This window comes from Antedon bifida, chromosome 4 (assembly GCF_963402885.1).
Source record: "Antedon bifida chromosome 4, ecAntBifi1.1, whole genome shotgun sequence".
Lineage (NCBI taxonomy): Eukaryota > Metazoa > Echinodermata > Crinoidea > Comatulida > Antedonidae > Antedon > Antedon bifida.
This window is the reverse complement of record NC_136229.1, coordinates 25,015,306-25,035,862: the sequence shown is the minus strand read 5'-3', so window position 1 is coordinate 25,035,862 and position 20,557 is coordinate 25,015,306. Positions and strand designations below refer to the sequence as shown.

The following is a 20,557-nucleotide window of genomic DNA, read 5'->3' as shown; positions in this document are numbered from 1 at the left end:
AACAATCCACCAACCTCATACCTTCTCACTTGCAATTTTAATTTCTTACCTTTGTGCAATATGTTATTTTCAAGTAATCTTTTCCATTCTTTCTAAACAGATGAAAAAGATCCTGTGATATCCAGCTGTCCAATGAACATTGTTTTGAATACTACAAGTATGTTGCCATTCACTAATGCTACTTGGATGACTCCAAATGCTACAGATAATTCAGGCAATGTTACCTTAGTCTCTACACATAACCCTGGTGATGGCTTTGCAGCAACAACAACTCAGGTTACTTATACAGCAACTGATCCGTATGGAAACAAAGACATCTGTACATTTAATGTTACTGTAATTGGTAAGATTAATGTTTAATCTGTATTAAACAATTACTATAAAACATGTTAATGTTTTTACACAGTTTCTTTAAAAAATAATACTTTTAAAGAGAAAGATAAACTGCATTACAAAATGTATTTAGATAATGTATTTTTTTCAACAGATACCGAGTCTCCTACTTTGGACTGTGTGTCCAATGTGACTGTGTACAACACTTTCAATTCAGCAACAGCTATGGCATCCTGGCCAATACCAGAAACAACAGACAACAGTGGGTTAGAACCTACATTAACCTCTAACTATGAACCCTATACACTGTTTGATATTGGAACAACTCTAGTAATGTACACATCAACAGATGCCTCAAATAATATGCAAACTTGCATGTTTAATGTAACTGTAATTGGTAAGTATGACTGATAGGTATACATATTACAACTACTAAAACGTAAACAAAATGATAAACTTTCTTATTTAGTATTTCTTTAATCTATTACAGATAATGAAGATCCAATATTTGATTGCCCCAGTGGCAACATTATGGCATATACAGATGAGTCCCAATCATACTCAACTGTTTACTGGAATGTGTCAGTTACTGATAATTCAGGTAATGTTACATATAATTGTACAAGTGAATCTGGTGACCAGTTTGATGCTCTTTGGCCAATTATAAAACAAAATGTAAACTGCATGGCACAGGATCCATCTGGAAATGACGCATCTTGCCTTTTCGCTGTAACTGTTGATGGTGAGTTTATACACATTCTATTATATTAATTTTTGTGTACAAAATGTTTTTTATTTTCGAATCTTATGTCTACAGTATACAAAAACACTACAACAAAGTAACTGATTCTCATTAGTTTATTGTTTTATTATTGCAACTAAATAAACATGATCCTGTTGCACAGTATGTTATATTGTACTTTTGGATAATACATTGGTTGGTTTAAACATTCAACTGTTATTATTAAAGAGTTCAATAAAATTGTAATTTTGTTTTTCTTATAGATAATGAAAATCCAAATATAACATGTCCCAGTGACTTCAATGTGACAACAAACAATGGACAACCAACAGCTTGGATTCAATGGGATGTTGAATACACAGACAACACAGAATCTTTATATGAGCTCAGCCTAACAGGATCAGGTCCAAATTATAATCAATCTGGTGAAAACTTTCCAATTGGAACAACAACACTTGAATATATAGCAACTGATGCATTTGGAAACAATGCTAGCTGTACCTTTTATGTCACTGTGCAAGGTGAATATTTGTTGTTTTCAATTTTATTTATGATTTTTGTGATTTGCAGTCAGTGTGTTGTCACCTTTTTATTTTCTTGTACTAGTTTTTACCTTTTTAACATTTTATATTAGTTGTTTATTAGAAGAATTTTTTAAACCTTATTCTAATTATAAAGAAAGCGTTGTAGTCACCCAACCCCAATACAAATTGCTCATTACTTTTGTCAGCACACAATCGTCGTGCTGCAATGAAAGCTGTCCAGAACAGGCAATGTAAAGTTAAACAGCTACACATATTCAAGCAACTCTTTTTAAGGAACTAAATCTATTTTCACTTAAAGTTATAAATACATTATCACCAATATATTTTTGTATTTTTTTCATAACTGTGTATTGATCATAGTTGTCCACAAAGATTTTACGTCAAATTTATACATAATGTTTATTATTACAGCAACAGGTTATTCAATTATATCCATCTTTCAAAACATGATCACTCAGCAAAGAATTCGGTACATTTTTTTGCCTGTTTCGTTCTAAAACACCAAAACATGCAAATATTTAAAAAAAAATTGCAAAATAATATTTATTATCAAGCAACACATGCTTTTACCACTATCAATAGAAAATGTATTATGATGATTTTATACTACAATTGAAATGTATCGCTACATGAGGAATGTACCGGTTTTTTTTTTGGCTGTTTCACTTTATCGTTTTTATTTAGCCTTTTGCCTATTTTAATTTGAATCTCAATTGGGATCATTGCCATTTTTCAGTAAGTTGTCTTTGCATGTATATTTGTATATGTCAATTTTGTATATTTTGGTAATGGCGTCTCTGCCACAAGCCACCATTTTTTGAAATAATTTGTTATGATTGATTGAACTGCTTTTAAGTTATAATTGCAGAATGGAGACTAAAATATGTTTTTGTACTGTATGTTAACTCACTTTATTATTTTATCTAGATACTGAACATCCAATGTTGACATGTCCAGATGACATTGTGAACACGACTGTGATTGGTGAGGCATATGGCATTGCTTATTGGGTTGAACCAAACATTACAGACAACTCTGGCATGGTTCAAGTCAACATGTCAAACGTTTCTGGTGATCGATTCAATCTAGGCAATACAACAGTTTATTACTACGCTGAAGATCCATATGAAAACTCTGTTGACTGTAGTTTTATTGTTTCAATCAATGGTAATATCATTTATTGTTTTATAACAGTTTGTATAAGATCTCAGTACAAACACATTTATCTATTGATGATATACATTTATTCAAGTAGCAAAAAGGCTGAATTGAGTTTTAATTTGCATGAGGGAAAACATGAAAATGTAAAAATATTCAGATATTATAAAATATATTAATAATAATAATACATAAATTGTTCATTCATTAAATACAAATATTGTACATAACAATTCGTTCATCAAACTTTAATAAACTTTTGTTTATCAAACGAATCAAATACGAACAGGGCTAGTGTAGCATTTAGCAGCAAATTGTTGATATGCTTACTAAACGTCTCATCACTCATGTTTGATTATTTGATGAAATATTAATTATAATGCCCAATGGATGCAAAAAACATAAATTATTATTAATTGGAATAAAATGAAGACACATTTTATAGTAGTCTGCATAGAAACCATGTGTCTATACATTTGGTTTAACATGTTTGAAGTTTTCCAGAGATAATGTTGAAAGTTGAAAACTGTTAGACAAATCCTAAAAGTTTTGAAATGCTATAACTCTTTAAAGAAAATTAATAAGGTGCAAGAAAGAGGATTTACATTTTTTTGCTTTTAGATTTCCAAATACCAATCTTTGATCCATGTCCTAGTGACATAGAGGTGAACACAGATCCTACGCTTCCATATGCTGTAGTAAACTGGACCATTTCTGTATATGATAACGTTGGTGTCACTACACTGGAAAACAACCATAACCCTCTTGATCAATTTAGTATCACACTTACAGAGGTGATATATGTTGCAACAGACACTGATGGCAATCAAGCGGAGTGTAAATTTAATATCACAGTAACAGGTAACACTCCTTTTAGTAAATTAACTTTTATGAGACACTACAAACTTTCAAATGTGCTTTATTCCAATTGTCTATTACCTCAAAACCTAGAATTATCTGAGAGTCCCAAATGATCAGCAATTGCTGGATGGATCACTCTCATTAAATATGGTTCAAATAAAATAAAATATAAAAAAGAATTAACTTTGCTGATGAAAGATAGTGGCCAATCAGCTGAAAAGAAAATAATTATGCAACAGTGTTGAAAGTGTGTAAAAACTGCACTACCTTATTGATGTCTTGTGTCTAAACTCAATTCCTAATCTATCCATTTAGAATTAGATATTAACATGTTGTTCCTGTGTATACACAAACACTGAGCATAGATAGTAGCTGCTACGTAGATGCTATGAGCATCTAAAATTGATAAACACTAGATAAAAATAATTACTTTTACATAAAACATACAGTATTAGAAAATTAATAATTCTTCCACTTTCACTTGAGTAACTAACGTATCATTCAATATTATTTCTTTGTAATTGATTATTGTGTAATTTTATTTTTTAAAGATAATGAAATACCGGTAATTGATGGATGTCCTGGAGATGTTAGAATAAACACAACAAGTGGTTTATCAACAGGCATGTACAGCTGGCCTCAGCTGAATGCTACCGACAACTCTGGTTTTGTTACTTTGTTTGGTCCTCAACCACCTGGCAACACTTTCACAATTGGAGACACGTCGGTCACTTACATTGCTACTGATAATGGCAATAACCTGGCTGAATGTGAATTTACAGTTACTGTTAATGGTAATAAACATTGTAATTTATGAAATTGTACAGGCATTAATTTTGAATATAATAATTATATTCAATATTTTACTAGGTAATTTAATAATAATAACATTTATTTCCACAAATAAAAGAGAAAAATACAGAGTAACATAATAAATATAAATATATAATTACCTATACTTTTAAATTAATTGTGTTTAATAATAGGTGAAACTATAGATTTACAGTTATTGCAATGTACAGTAAACAGAATTTGGTCATAATTAAATGTTATCTTCTTAAGATATGGAAGCACCAGTAATCAGTAGTTGTCCAGAAGATATGATTGCCTTTGCAGACGTTGGTGATGCCTATGCCAATGTGTCATGGGTTGAACCAACTGCAATGGACAACTCTGGATCTTTCACATTTGAACCTGACAGGGATATCAATAGCGGGTTTCCAATTGGTTCTACCATAGTTACATATACAGCAATTGATGAGTCTGGAAATCAGGCAACATGCTCATTTAATTTAACAGTATTTGGTAAGCTCTTTATATTTAGTATTTTTAAGTAGATGTGACAGTATTAGTATAGGTGAAACAGTTGTCATCTAATTGAATGTGAATATACTTCACAAAATGCACAAGCTCTTCTTTATTCACTAGAAGACACTTGGTATTATTTTATAGTTATATGCTATGTATGATGATGCTATGTATTTATTGTATTGTATTTACTAATCTCGTTAAATTTATTGCAGAAAATGATGAAGAGGATCCAGTTTTTGAAAACTGCCCTACAGATTTAAATCGCACTACCATTGCTGGTAAGAGTTACAATATTGCAGATTGGCCAGATATTGAAGTAACTGATAACATTCAAGTTTACAACACAAGTATGACGCACATGAGTGGAGATAACTTCTCTATTGGAATGACAGAGGTTGTGTATACTGCCTTTGATTCAGCTGGAAATATTATGTACTGCAATTTCATAGTATGGATTATTGGTAATTAATGTGTTATTGTTTGTTTTATTGTTTGCTTTATTGTTGTTATTTAATATCTGTAATACATTTTTAAATAGTATTGCTAAGCTTATTTACAAAAACTGTTTATTTTTTCTCTTTGTAAATAATATTCTACAATTGTTTCAATCTTTTTTATTGTTAATTCATTTTTTTTTATGTGATGCATTAGAGATGAAATTAATTTGTAAAACAATTATCAGTTTATATTTTATCATTGATAATAATTACTATGTCTCAGTCAGGTATTATTATTGTTAGTTACTTACCTAATTATACCTACTTTAGTGCCATCGAGACTCCTCTATGTGTATACTATCATTATACTATAAAAATACTGTAAAATGAAATTGGTTTTAATTAGATGATGAAATTCCAACATTGAATTGTCCAGACGATATTTATCAAGTTGCTTCTACTGGCAAAAATTCATCTAATGTCACATGGGATGAACCAGTAGCTGCTGACAATTCCGGAGAAAACACGCTCACATCAAATTACAAATCAGGATCCATGTTCTATATTGGCGAGACGGTTGTTGCTTACACTATCGTGGATCCATCTGGAAACGGCAACAACTGCTCATTCACAGTCAATGTTACAGGTTAGTTGACTCCCAGTCCATGAATAAAAAGAATAAAGTATTAATCAAAAGTAGCCCTTTCCCTCTAAAATGCTCACAATATATCTCCTCAATAAAAACACACTCAATGCTCCATTCTTTAGATCATACATTATATAATTGATCACAATCCACAGTTTTTAAAATTTTAGCAAACAAAGTAAATTTGTATTAAAAAATATATATATATGAATTATTTTTTTAGCTAAATGTGACAAATTAATTGATGAGGTCTATTTAAGTAAGGTGACTTTAAAAGAAATCACTGCAAATCAATGTGCTTAAGTGTATTATGGTGCAAACAAGAAAAAAGGGCATTTATAATATTAATCATTTAAATTGTTATTGAATGCATTGATCCAAACCGGTCAGTGATAATATACTGATGAAAATGAATTAATTATTTGAATAAGGATGAGGAAATCTGTGAGAAGAAGGTTGCCCTAACCGAGATTCTAACTCGTAACCTTCTACTTGATATACAGTTTTCCTAATTATAAGACAACTGGAGATATCATAGTATTTTTCAAATTCGATTGGATAGCATGAACCCCCTTGGCATTGTATTGAAAAACAGTTTTTTCACATGTGTACGCACGTGCAACTGAGATCAAACTGATACGCCCTCGTCAATATATTTAAAAAACATTTGTCGGTAACTTATTTACTTACTGATTTTTATTAGATAATGAAGCTCCAACCATATCAAATTGTCCAGTAAGTATTACAGTTGAAATGGATGAAGGCAAAAATTCAACTGACGTAACTTCAAATTATAATGAGCCAACAATCACTGATAACAATATTCTGTCAGATGTTAAGGTCATCCCAAGTGGTCGGATATTTTTTTCCGGAACAACCACCGTAACTTACACAGCCATCGATGTATCTGAAAATATAGCAATTTGCTCTTTTGGTGTAACAGTTATTGGTAATTTATTCTGTTTGTTTTATGTAATTAGAATATGTTCCATTACATACTTATTTAATCTTTTTTAAACAATCTGATTACAAAAATTCTTTGGAAAATAAACCGTGAGTATTATTTAAATAAACAATTATACATTGTGTTTCAGACACTCAGCCACCAGCATACAGTGGATGCCCTTCTAGTCCAATAGTTGAACTTGTTCCTATGGGAATGGCAAATAGATCTGTATCATGGACAGAACCAACGGCCATGGATAATGCTGGAGTCTTCAATGAAACATCCACTCACAGACCTGGTGATGATTTTGGAATAGGAACCGTTACAGTGACTTACACAGTATTTGACGTCTTTGGGTTAAGCAGTACTTGTATGTTTGAAATAACAGTGCAAGGTATTTTGTGCAAGTTTTCTTGAGTTATAAAATATATATAAGAATTTTTTTTTTCTTAGTATACAACCATCTACCTAAGCTAATTTTTAGATTTTTTCAGAGAAAGAAAGTATTTTCATATCTTAGAGTGACATTTTTTTACAAATCTTTGTATCTTTATGTACAATTTACAATTCTTGTTTTATGATCTGAAAAAGTCACCATTATTTGTATACGAGCTTGAAAACATATCAAATAAAATTAAATAGCTCAAAATCAATAACATCACAACAAGTTATACATGTCTTGACCCTTAGCCTCACTTATTACCATTTTCTGAGAAGTCACACTGTTTTCTGTACTCTGTCCACTTGAGTTTTATACTAAAATATTGAAAATTATGTTTAATCTGTTCCACTTAAATAATGTCGATCTTGGTTTTCCAGATTGAAAACACAACTCCTTCTGTTGACTTTCCTACCATTTCTTTGTTATATACAGACACTGAAAATCCTGTGTTTATGAACTGTCCCATAAGTCCAATAGAAGTAGACACAAATGAAGGCCTAGCATATTCCAATGTGTCATGGGATGATCCTGAACCTATGGACAATTCTGGTGTGTTTACTGTCACTCAAATGGACTACCCTGGTGATGGGTTTTATGTTGGTTTTCACACTGTATCGATAACAGCTGTAGATGAAGACGGTAACATTGGTATCTGCTCTTTTACTATTATTGTCGAAGGTAATCTTTTTAATTTATGTATTCAATTTTTAAAATATAACAATTTCTCTGCAACAGAAACAGGCATAAATATTGACTTTGTTATTTTACTTTTTGTTTTTGTATTTCATTTCATTCAATTTACAGGTAATCAAATAGTACAATTAATATTTTGTTGGTAGTCATAAGTATTCAGTTTGATAATTCTAATTCATGTGCTTTTAAAACTAATATTACACAATAAAATAGATAAAATAAAAAATTATAAATTGTAGTAATCACTTTCTTAGTCCCTTTTAACTGAAGTGCCACAGGACATATTTACAACGTTCTGGGGATAAGGACACACACAGGGTCTCTGATTATTAGCGTTTTGATTTTCTTTATTTCTTTTCTTATTTCAGATAATGAAGACCCAGGATTCAATTGTAGCCTTCCTTCTATAACAGTTGTAGTTGGTATGAACAGTTCAACTGCACAAGCTGATTGGGTATTAGAAGATGCTACTGATAATGTAGGTGTGGTCAGAATGACCCAGAGTCACAATCAATCATATTACTTTGATATAGGCATGACTATGGTTACGTACAATGCTTGGGATGAAGCTGGCAATGAGGGCTCATGTTCATTTCATGTAATTGTAAAAGGTGATTTTTTTTAATTGTTATTTTTACCAAAAATTGCATAATTTTTTGATATTAAAACATCTGTTGTTCAATTTTTTTCATTGCATTCTTTGATGTTTTTTACAATGCTGCTTTATTTCTGTTCTGATTTTACAAATCTGTGTATATTTTAAAGATAATTTCGAGCCAGTAATCTCAGGCTGTCCTGATAACCCTGTCATATCTAACACTGACCCTGGACAAGCAACTGGAACAGCCAACTGGACGGAACCCACAGCTTTTGACAATTCAGGTTATTTCTCTTGGGATATATCCCATCAACCACCGTCAACATTCCCAATTGGTGAAACATGGGTATCCTACAATGCAACAGACAATAGTGGTAATGCTGCTTACTGTTGGTTTGTTGTTGTTATTATTGGTAAGTATAACATTATTTTTAAGTTGGAAAAATAGAAAAAATCAAAACATTAAAGCCGAATAATAGTAGGGAAATCAAAATGGAAACATGACTCAACTCAGGAACACTTGTTTTTGGCTGTGGCTGCCAGCCAATCAGATAGTAAAGGAAATGAGACAGTTAAACTGACCTAGTAAATTATAATTTTTTTTTCAAAATGTTGTAAAAGAAATCATATAAATAACAACTGTTTTGGCTGAATTGAATAATAGATTCATATATTTAGGCCTTCTAGCACTTTGTTTTGTGTTGTCAACCACTCTCTGTTTTCATTCACAATTAATAAAAAATGTGTTTATCTACTTGACTATAATTTCAGCCGAACTAAATAAAAGTAACTGTTTTGTCATAATTTTGTTTATAACAGATACTGAAAATCCTGTGTTTATGATCTGTCCCATGAGTCCAATAGAAGTTAACACACATGAAGGCCTGGCATATGCCAACGTGTCATGGGATGATCCTGAACCTATGGACAATTCTGGTGTGTTTACTGTCACTCAAATGGACTACCCCAGTGATGGCTTTTATGTTGGTTTTCACAATGTGACGATAACAGCTGTAGATGAAGATGGTAACATTGGTATCTGCTCTTTTACTATTATTGTCGAAGGTAATTGTTAATTTGTGTGTTTATGTTTTACGGTTCAAGGTTCGATAACATGTATTAATAGAAATAATAATTATGCCAATAGTAAACAATAATAGAGAAAACAGAAAAGGAAAACAAAGTGAATTAAACTGTTACGTTAGGACTGTGTTCATTAGAGTTTTGTTCTCTTACTTTAATACTGTATTTCTTCTCTAATTTCAGATAATGAAGACCCAGAATTCAATTGCAGCCTTACTTCTATAACAGTCAATGTTGGTATGAAAAGTTCTACTGTACAAGCTGATTGGATATTAGAAGATGCTACTGATAATGTAGGCGTGGTCAGAATGACCCAGAGTCACAACCAATCATATTACTTTGATATAGGCATGAATATGGTTACGTATAATGCTTGGGATGAAGCAGGCAATGAGGACTCGTGTTCATTCTATGTAATTGTAATAGGTAATTATTTTTAAATTATTATTTTTATTCAAAGTTTACTTTTTTATTATTGCATAATTGTTAAATAATAAAACATCTATGCCAGTGCTGTTTTCTTTCTGTTATGATTTCACAAATCTGTGTATATTTTACAGATAATTTCGAGCCAGTAATATCAGGCTGTCCTGATTACCCTGTCATGTTTACCACTAACCCTGGGCAAGCAACTGGAACAGCAAACTGGACCGAACCCACAGCTTTTGACAATTCAGGTTATTTCTTTTGGGATATATCCCATCAACCACTGTCAACATTCCCAATTGGTGAAACATGGGTATCCTACAATGCAACAGACAATAGTGATAATGCTGCTTACTGCTGGTTTGTTGTTGTTATTATTGGTAAGTATAGGCTTTAATTTTGCTCTTTCCAAAAAGAGTTTGAGGTTGTACATCATATGCCATTATTTTGTGTTTGTGTTTTTACTTTAAAAATAGGATTATGCAAAAATAATTACCTATAAGTCAAATCATAGTTGGGAAACTCAAATGGAAACCATTCTCAACATTCAACCTATAAATTATAGCATGTTGTCACAAATCAGATGTTTACACCCCACCCACTGCTCAGTAGTGCACTGTTGTAATACCAGTTGCTCCTAGTAAATATCAAAGCTGTTTTATAATATGTACTAAAACAATCCTCATGTGCAAAATGTAAGACATTTGTTACAGTTAGGAATTAGATATTTGTAGGTTCTCAAATTCTAAATGGTATTTTTTCCCACCAAAATCTAGACAATGAGGCCCCCAGAATTACTTGTCCTTCTAACATCACTATGGCTTCTGATCCTAATTCACCATCAGCAGTTGTGAATTGGATGAAACCAAGTGTCATGGACAACAGTAATGAGGTCATTGTTCCTGGTCAGTCTCATTCATCGGGAAACACCTTCCCATTTGGTGAAACAATAGTTGTATATACTGCAACTGATGGCTACAACAATACAGCAGTTTGCTCTTTTAATGTCTATGTTTATGGTAAGTTTTAAATAATTTTGGACTGTTTTGACATTTTGGAGAGCAGAGGAGCATTTAAACATGGCAATCTAGTCCACCAAGTGCTGCTCTTCATGGGACATCTGTTACATTCCCATAAATTGTAATACGTTATAACAAATAAAACAACAAAATACTTTCAGATAATGAGCTGCCAATGTTTACTAACTGTCCAACGTCTGCTGTCACAAATGTTCTTCCAATTGGCCAAGCATCTATGATAGTCAATTGGACTGACATAACAGCAACTGATAACGATGGCTCAAACCCACCTGTGTCTTGTGAGCCCGAGGATGAGTCGAACTTTGATATTGGAACATTCTTGATTATCTGTAATGCAATTGACATGGCAGGCTTGACTGCAGTCTGTGAATTTGATGTTATCATTGCAGGTTAGTAGGTGTTCAAGACACAAATGTATTTACTTGCCATACACATAGTGTATACAATATTTAACACCAGTAATATGTTTGTTTGACATTATTACAGTGAACAGGTTAAATGATTTTGGATAGGCCGGACGCTATAATGATTTCATTGGTGTTTTTTTAAATATATTTTCACTGCCAAAATTTAAACACACATTTTACACCAATACACTAAACTTACTATACATATATTTCTCTCTATATTTTATCATTAAGAAAGTTAATTTAAATTTAATTTAATTAATTAATAAAACTAGTACAGTTATGTAGTGTGAGCAACAAATTAAATAATGCATGTGTTTACTCATGTTATGAATATTTAATATTATTATTAAAATAAATAGATGAAGAGAATCCAGTTACACAATGCCCTGGAATGCAAATAGGGAATACCAATCCTGGACAACCAAACGGAAGTGTGTCATGGACAGTAACGGCTTCAGACAATTCTGGCAACTATACAATTGAAGAAACCATAACGAGTGGAGCTTTGCTTCCCATTGGAAACCACATTAATGCGGTTACTGTGACTGATCCTAGTGGCAACCAAGATAGTTCTTGTTTTATTCTAATTGTTATTGAAGGTAATTTATAGAGGGTCTTCTACATGGATAATTACCTCATGCATTCATTTGAAAACTGAATTTTCAAATACAGCCATTTTTATTGAGATTCATATTCATTTAATTATTCTTTATGGAAAATCATGTCACAGAAATTTTTTTAAGAAATAACAATTTTACTGATTTTCAGTGACAACAAATACCAGGCCTGTAATATACTGAAGGTGAGGTTGGCCTATAAGAATAAGAATCGCAACATTGCTGTGCAATATTCTGTGCATATCCATTACACTTAATCACAAATTTTATATGATAAGTTACCACATCCCAACAAAGTATTTCATTAGTGTGTCCATCAAATCAGTGCTATTCTTCAGAGCTTCTCATCACAGCATCAGCTAAATGTTTAGTGTAAGATTACAATTACCGGGACATTTTATTTTAATATTCTCAAAATCTTCTCAGCCGACAATGTTTAGTTGTTTGTAATTTTGGTAAGACAGTTTTGAGAACATGGACTTATAGGCCTAATTGTGTGAAAAATGGAGATTTGCATCAATTTATTCAGTATTCAGTAAAGAGGGACTGTTTTTTTTTTCTTTCTTTATTTCCATTCATCATTCACAATCATAAACATACATAAATAAATCATAGTGCAAAGACACAAAAAAAAGAATGGAAATGACGAATCTCATGATTAATTAAAACAGAGACCGTGAAGAGCAGCATTTCTGTTTTAACAATTTTGATTATTTCCTCTCTAATTTCAGATAATGAAGACCCAGAATTCAATTGCACCATTACTTCTATAACAGTTGAAGTTGGTATGAATAGTTCTACTGCACAAGCTGACTGGATATTAGTAGATGCTACTGATAATGTAGACGTGGTCAGAATGACCCAGAGTCACAATCAATCATATTTCTTTGATATAGGCATGACTATTGTTACGTACAACGCTTGGGATGAAGCTGGCAATGAGGGCTCATGTTTCTTCTATATAATTGTAATAGGTAATTTTTAAGAGAACTGTCAAAACAATTATTTACATATTTTTGGTTTGCATACTTTTTTGACAAAATAACACATGTTGTTGATACAGTCACTCCTTCTGTTCTGATTTTACACATCTGCAATAATATTTTACAGATAATTTTGAGCCAGTAATCTCTGGCTGTCCTGATTACCCTGTCATGTCTAACACTGAACCTGGAGAAGCAACTGGAACAGCCAACTGGACCGAACCCACAGCTGTTGACAATTCAGGTTATTTCTCTTGGGACATATCCCATCAACCACTGTCAATATTCCCAATTGGTGAAACATGGGTATCCTACAATGCAACAGACAATAGTGGTAACGCTGCTTACTGCTTGTTTGTTGTAGTTATTATTGGTAAGTATAGGCTTTAAGTTTACCAATTCCAATAAAGTTGGAGCTGACGGCATCATTTGTGGATGCAAGAATGTCTAGTCATTCCACATCTCTTCCTTCCGTTTTTTACTCACAATCAAATATTGAATATTAAGTTTAAATATACTATTTAATTGTTTCTCCTACTGTTCAAAATAGTAAATGAAAGTACTTGTATTTCCTTTCTTTATATTTTTTATCTTTTATAAAGATACTGAAAATCCTGTGTTTATGAACTGCCCCATAAGTCCAATAGAAGTAGACACAAATGAAGGCCTAGCATATTCAAATGTGTCATGGGATGATCCTGAACCTATGGACAATTCTGGCGTGTTTACTGTTACTCAAATGGACTACCCTGGTGATGGGTTTTATGTTGGTTTTCACAATGTGACGATAACAGCTGTAGATGAACATGGTAACATTGGTATCTGCTCTTTTACTATTATTGTCAAAGGTAAACTTTAAATTTGTATATTTATTTTTTAAAACGAAGCAAAAGTTCATAAACAATCCAGGATTCTAGCACAACACTATGCAATAGCACTAATTAATAATTATTTCAGTACAGTTAGTATTTGTGGGTAGCCATAAATATTAAAATAACAAGTCTAGTGAGCTTCCTAATAGTACAGAATACCATAAATAGATGCCATAACAAATAATATTTAGGAATAACTTTTCTGAAAATAATTTCTTTGTAAGCTCGCCGAATGTGCACAGGGCTTATTTAAAAGTGATGATTAGCGTTTTGTTTGCATAATTTAGTTTATGTCTTATTTATTTTCAGATAATGAAGACCCAGAATTCAATTGTAGCCTTCCTTCTGTAACAGTCAACGTTGGTATGAACAGTTCTTCTGCACAAGCTGATTGGATATTAGAAGATGCTACTGATAATGTAGGCGTGGTCAGAATGATACAGAGTCACAACCAATCATATTACTTTGATATAGGCATGACCATGGTTGTGTACAATGCTTGGGATGAAGAAGGCAATGAGGGCTCATGTTCATTTAATATATTTGTAATAGGTAATTGTTAGAACTGCCATTTTACATACAAAATTACTGTTGTTTTTGAATAATAAGGAAAAAAAAACTATTTTGATGCAGCCAGTGCTGTTTTCTTTCTGATTTTACAAATCTGTGTACTGTATATTTTACAGATAATTTCGAGCCAGTAATCTCAGGCTGTCCTGATTACCCTGTCATGTCTGATACTGACCCTGGACAAGCAACTGGAACAGCCAACTGGACGGAACCCACAGCTTTTGATAATTCAGGTTATTTCTCCTGGGATATATCCCATCAACCACTGTCAACATTCCAACTTGGTGAAACATGGGTATCCTACAATGCAACAGATAATAGTGGAAACGCTGCTTACTGCTGGTTTGTTGTTGTTGTTATTGGTAAGTAATTTTACCCTTTCAATAAAGTTTGGTAAGCTGGTGCCATCATTTTTGTGTTCGTCCATCTGTGTTTCCAATTGTCAAGTAATTTACGTGGCTAACGTAATCCATGTAAACAGTTGAAAGGGGGTGTGAAAAACATTAAAAATATCATATAAATAAAAACTGTTCCGTAAGTTATTGTTTTCTAAAAAGTTATGGTTGTCTCTAATTAGCCAATCAATATGTCCCATCTCCTTCTCAGCCAAGAACTACTGAATCATCTATTTCTAGCAAGTCCGTGTCAGTGTGTATTGTTGGTATCAATCTGCATATGCAAAATGTTTTTACTAAATTGTTTGAAAAGTTCATTTCTGTCCTACGCTTTAAATTTTATTTTTAAACCAGAACTTAAGAACTATAGATTAAATAAAGAAGAATAATTTTATAAACCTTTTTTAAACAATAAAACAATATTGAGTGTAGTTGAATATAATGAATATGCATTGATTTACAGACAAGGAGCCACCTAAATACATTGGATGCCCATCTAGTCCAATAGTTGAACTTGTTCCTATGGGAACGGCAAATACAACTGTGTCATGGACAGAACCAACTGTCATGGATAATGTTGGAGTCTTCAATGAAACATCCACTCACAGACCTGGTGATGTTTTTGAAATTGGAACAGTTACAGTGACTTACACAGTATTTGACGTCTTTGGGCTAAGCAGTACTTGTATGTTTGATGTAACAGTGCAAGGTATTTATTTTTTTAGTTTTCTTGAGTAATAACTTTATTACAAAACCACTTCAGGATACCACCATCCTCCTTTAATAAAAATAAAATAAAAGTAATTTTAGATTGTTTCAATGCAATCAGACAGGAAAAGGGATTAGTCATTGCTTCCCGTACTAAATTCACAATTTGTGCTCTATGATCTGAACAAAAATATTTTTATGGGATCAATCAATTAGCATAAAGGCATACTGTATGTTGCTATTTTTAATTCACATTCAATCCTGATATATATAATAATGTACAATATGTAAAACAGGTGCAGTATCTATACCTGATATATAATAATAAACAAAAGTATCCACTGTCAGGGTGTGTGTTATGACATTAATTTGCATGAGACATTTTTTAGAATGTTCTAAATGAATTAGTTTTTTTGTCTGTTTTGGGTAAAACTAAGTTACATAGGCATTTAGGATCTGGTCTATCCTGCCTTTTCTGTTTGGTTTGTACATGGCAGAAATTTGAATAAATCAATTTATTAACCAGATTACCTCTAAAGTTTTAAATTCATCTGTCTTCAAGCCTCACAGACCCACATTTTGCTTTAACCTTTGCTTCCTAAACATTTCTAGCCATTTTCTTTCTGGCAACCACCTTCCGTCACAAACAAATATTGAACATTACGTTTAATCTACTTCATTTTAATTTCAACCTCTCTGTTTTAACTACATACTAAAACATTATTTTTTTTTTGTTAAATGTCCCAATGTTGTTATATTATTACAGATACTGAAAATCCTGTGTTTATCAACTGCCCCATAAGTCCAATAGAAGTAGACACAAATGAAGGCCTAGCATATGCCAACGTGTCATGGGATGATCCTGAACCTATGGACAATTCTGGTGTGTTTACTGTCACTCAAATGGACTACCCTGGTGATGGGTTTTATATTGGTTTTCACAATGTGACGATAACAGCTGTAGATGAAGACGGTAACATTGGTATTTGCTCTTTTACTATTGTTGTTGAAGGTAATCTTTTAATTGTGTTTTTTTAAACTAAAATGACAACAGTGTTCATTTAATTATTTCTTTATTGTACTGTACTTTGATTTATTTTGTCAAAACCATAAATTCACAATGCAAAACATAATAACAATAGTTAATAGCATTCCAACATACAGTAAAAGATAATTCCCAGACAAAGCAAAGTGTGTTCTAATGTATCAAACTTAGTGGACTCTAAAGCTCTGTCTACACTAAACAAAAACAACACAAGTGTGATGTGCCCAAATATGGTAGTGATTCTCAAATATGGTAGTGATATGACATCATCATGTTTATATAAGCACATCACATTTTTTTGTTACATAAATGTTGAAAGTGTTGACAGAGCTTAAGAAGAGATTGTAAATGTATATACAATTATATTTTACAGATAATTTCGAGCCAGTAATATCAGGCTGTCCTGATTACCCTGTCATGTCTACAACTAACCCCGGGCAAGCGACTGGAACAGCCAACTGGACCGAACCCACAGCTTTTGATAATTCAGGTTATTTCTCCTGGGATACATCCCATCAACCACTCTCAACATTTCCAATTGGTGAAACATGGGTATCCTACAATGCAACAGACAATAGTGGCAATGCTGCTTACTGCTGGTTTGTTGTTGTTATTATTGGTAAGTATAGGCTTTAAGTTTACCTTTAGTGTACGGTTTCATTTTGTGGTTGTATTTCTTGTTTACAAAATGGGTTAACCACAAATCAAAATTTCATAAGTTGAAATGTAATTAGTTGTTAGTGATGATCCGCCCACTGCTCAGCCACTATTACAATGCATGTGCCTCAAGAGTGTATGTACCAACCCTGTGTTATAAAACAATTCACATGTGCCAAATGTAATACCTCTTTTACACTAGCGAGCTAAAAACAAACCTGTGTCTGGATAAGTTTCTTTCTCAGTCAGGGAGAAATGGTAAGAGGCTTCCTATTTTCTAAGCGTTTATCAGTCTATATTGTTTTGACAACTATTTGTATTATGACCATTGCTGATTTTGCCATTTTCTTTCTAACTATTGAGTACAACCCAAGTTACATAATTCCAGACCAAATCCTTCCGACCAATTCTACTAATATTTGTTTTCCTTTACAATACAATTTAGACAACGAGGCTCCCAGAATTACGTGTCCTTCCAACATCACTATGGCTTCTGATCTTAATTCACCATCGGCAGTTGTGAATTGGATGGAACCAAATGTTATGGACAACAGTGAAGAGGTTCTTGTTCCTGGCCAGTCTCATTCGACAGGAAGTACCTTTCCATTTGGTGAAACAATAGTTGTATATACTGCAACTGATGCCAACAACAACACAGCAGTTTGCTCTTTTACAGTTTATATTTATGGTAAGTTTTAAATAATTTGGGACTATTTTGACATTTTGGCAGAGCAGTAAAGCATGTACTTATGTCACATCTAGTTCACTAAGTGCTCTTCACAGCTGTTACATTCCTATAAACTGTTATACATTATACAAAATCAAATTATTTCCTTAGACAATGAGCTTCCAGTGTTTACTAACTGTCCAACGTCTGCTGTCACAAATGTTCTTCCAATTGGCCAAGCATCTATGATAGTCAACTGGACTGACATAACAGCAACTGATAACGATGGCTCAAACCCACTTGTGTCTTGTGAGCCAGAGGATGAGTCGAACTTTGATATTGGAAAATTCTTGGTTACCTGTAATGCAATTGACATGGCAGGCTTGAATGCAGTCTGTGAATTTGATGTTATCATTGCAGGTTAGTAGGTGTTCAAGACGCAAGTGTATTTATTTGCCATACACATAGTGTATACAGTATCTAACACCAGTAAGATGTTTGTTTGACATTATTACAGTGAACAGGTTAAATGATTTTGGATAGGCCGGAAGCTAATAATTGATTTCTATATTTTATCATTAAGAAAGTTAATTTAAATTTAATTTAATTAATTAATAAAACTAGTACAGTTATGTAGTGTGAGCAACAAATTAAATAATGCATGTGTTTACTCATGTTATGAATATTTAATATTAATATTAAAATAAATAGATGAAGAGAATCCAGTTACACAATGCCCTGGAATGCAAATAGGGAATACCAATCCTGGACAACCAAACGGAAGTGTGTCATGGACAGTAACGGCTTCAGACAATTCTGGCAACTATACAATTGAAGAAACCATAATGAGTGGAGCTTTGCTTCCCATTGGAAACCACATTAATTCGGTTACTGTGACTGATCCTAGTGGCAACCAAGATAGATCTTGTTTTATACTAATTGTTATTGAAGGTAATTTATAGAGGGTCTTCTACATGGATAATTACCTCATTCATTCATTTGAAAACTGAATTTTCAAATACGGCCATTTTTATTGAGATTCATAATCATTTAATTACTCTTTGTGGAAAATCATGTCACAGAAATTTTTTTAAGAAATAACAATTTTACTGATTTTCAGTGACAACAAATACCAGGCCTGTAATATACTGAAGGTGAGGTTGGCCTATAAGAATAAGAATCGCAACATTGCTGTGCAATATTCTATGCATATCCATTACACTTAATCACAAATTTTATATGATAAGTTACCACATCCCAACAAAGTATTTCATTAGTGTGTGCATCAAATCAGTGCTATTCTTCAGAGCTTCCCATCACAGCATCAGCTAAATGTTTAGTGTAAGATTACAATTACCGGGACATTTTATTTTAATATTCTCAAAATCTTCTCAGCCGACAATGTTTAGTTGTTTGTAATTTTGGTAAGACAGTTTTGAGAACATGGACTTATAGGCCTAATTGTGTGAAAAATGGAGAGTTGCATCAATTTATTCAGTATTCAGTAAAGAGGGACTGTTTTCCTTATTTTTTTTCTTTATTTATTTCCATTCATCATTCACAATCATAAACATACATAAATAAATCATAGTGCAAAGACACAAAAAAAAAGAATGGAAATGACGAATCTCATGATTAATTAAAACAGAGACCGTGAAGAGCAGCATTTCTGTTTTAACAATTTTGATTATTTTCTCTCTAATTTCAGATAATGAAGACCCAAAATTCAATTGCACCATTACTTCTATAACAGTTGAAGTTGGTATGAATAGTTCTACTGCACAAGCTGACTGGATATTAGTAGATGCTACTGATAATGTAGGCGTGGTCAGAATGACCCAGAGTCACAATCAATCATATTTCTTTGATATAGGCATGACTATTGTTACGTACAACGCTTGGGATGAAGCTGGCAATGAGGGCTCATGTTTCTTCTATATAATTGTAATAGGTAATTTTGAAGAGAACTGTCAAAACAATTATTTACATGTTTTTGGTTTGCATACTTTTTTGACAAAATAACACATGTTGTTGATACAGTCACTCCTTCTGTTCTGATTTTACACATCTGCAATAATATTTTACAGATAATTTTGAGCCAGTAATCTCTGGCTGTCCTGATTACCCTGTCATGTCTAACACTGAACCTGGAGAAGCAACTGGAACAGCCAACTGGACCGAACCCACAGCTGTTGACAATTCAGGTTATTTCTCTTGGGACATATCCCATCAACCACTGTCAATATTTCCAATTGGTGAAACATGGGTATCCTACAATGCAACAGACAATAGTGGTAACGCTGCTTACTGCTTGTTTGTTGTAGTTATTATTGGTAAGTATAGGCTTTAAGTTTACCAATTCCAATAAAGTT

General features: G+C 32.6%; 4 protein-coding genes across 4 annotated transcripts in view; all 4 read left to right on the top strand.

Annotated features, from left to right (window-relative positions):
* LOC144839288 (uncharacterized) overlaps positions 1-20,557 on the top strand; it is a 46,284-nt gene that overhangs the window by 9,343 nt on the left and 16,384 nt on the right. The window contains exons 23-48 of the mRNA XM_078694604.1: positions 101-343; positions 488-730; positions 824-1,075; positions 1,339-1,596; positions 2,548-2,787; positions 3,400-3,639; positions 4,191-4,433; positions 4,702-4,944; positions 5,163-5,411; positions 5,794-6,033; positions 6,737-6,982; positions 7,128-7,373; positions 7,854-8,099; positions 8,483-8,725; positions 8,880-9,125; positions 9,532-9,777; positions 9,979-10,221; positions 10,356-10,601; positions 15,572-15,817; positions 16,583-16,828; positions 17,235-17,480; positions 17,964-18,206; positions 18,357-18,605; positions 18,897-19,136; positions 19,894-20,136; positions 20,273-20,518. Of these exons, the coding sequence (XP_078550730.1) occupies positions 101-343; positions 488-730; positions 824-1,075; positions 1,339-1,596; positions 2,548-2,787; positions 3,400-3,639; positions 4,191-4,433; positions 4,702-4,944; positions 5,163-5,411; positions 5,794-6,033; positions 6,737-6,982; positions 7,128-7,373; positions 7,854-8,099; positions 8,483-8,725; positions 8,880-9,125; positions 9,532-9,777; positions 9,979-10,221; positions 10,356-10,601; positions 15,572-15,817; positions 16,583-16,828; positions 17,235-17,480; positions 17,964-18,206; positions 18,357-18,605; positions 18,897-19,136; positions 19,894-20,136; positions 20,273-20,518 (6,372 nt within the window). The remainder of the gene's footprint in view (positions 1-100; positions 344-487; positions 731-823; positions 1,076-1,338; positions 1,597-2,547; positions 2,788-3,399; positions 3,640-4,190; positions 4,434-4,701; positions 4,945-5,162; positions 5,412-5,793; positions 6,034-6,736; positions 6,983-7,127; positions 7,374-7,853; positions 8,100-8,482; positions 8,726-8,879; positions 9,126-9,531; positions 9,778-9,978; positions 10,222-10,355; positions 10,602-15,571; positions 15,818-16,582; positions 16,829-17,234; positions 17,481-17,963; positions 18,207-18,356; positions 18,606-18,896; positions 19,137-19,893; positions 20,137-20,272; positions 20,519-20,557) is intronic.
* Positions 11,039-13,547, top strand: LOC144841176 (hyalin-like; the record flags this gene model as incomplete). The annotated part of the gene is made up of 5 exons (XM_078697396.1): positions 11,039-11,240; positions 11,402-11,650; positions 12,031-12,270; positions 13,020-13,262; positions 13,399-13,547. Coding segments are annotated over exons 1-5 (1,083 nt in total), but the record flags the coding sequence as incomplete, so codon positions are not given.
* LOC144841175 (hyalin-like) lies at positions 13,909-14,623 on the top strand. Its single transcript, XM_078697395.1, has 3 exons — positions 13,909-14,119; positions 14,453-14,562; positions 14,618-14,623. Exons 1-3 carry the CDS (start codon positions 13,978-13,980, stop codon positions 14,621-14,623), a joined length of 258 nt encoding a protein of 85 aa, XP_078553521.1. The 5' UTR covers positions 13,909-13,977.
* LOC144841174 (uncharacterized) lies at positions 14,649-15,497 on the top strand. Its single transcript, XM_078697394.1, has 4 exons — positions 14,649-14,695; positions 14,830-15,075; positions 15,291-15,374; positions 15,463-15,497. Exons 2-4 carry the CDS (start codon positions 14,874-14,876, stop codon positions 15,495-15,497), a joined length of 321 nt encoding a protein of 106 aa, XP_078553520.1. The 5' UTR covers positions 14,649-14,695; positions 14,830-14,873.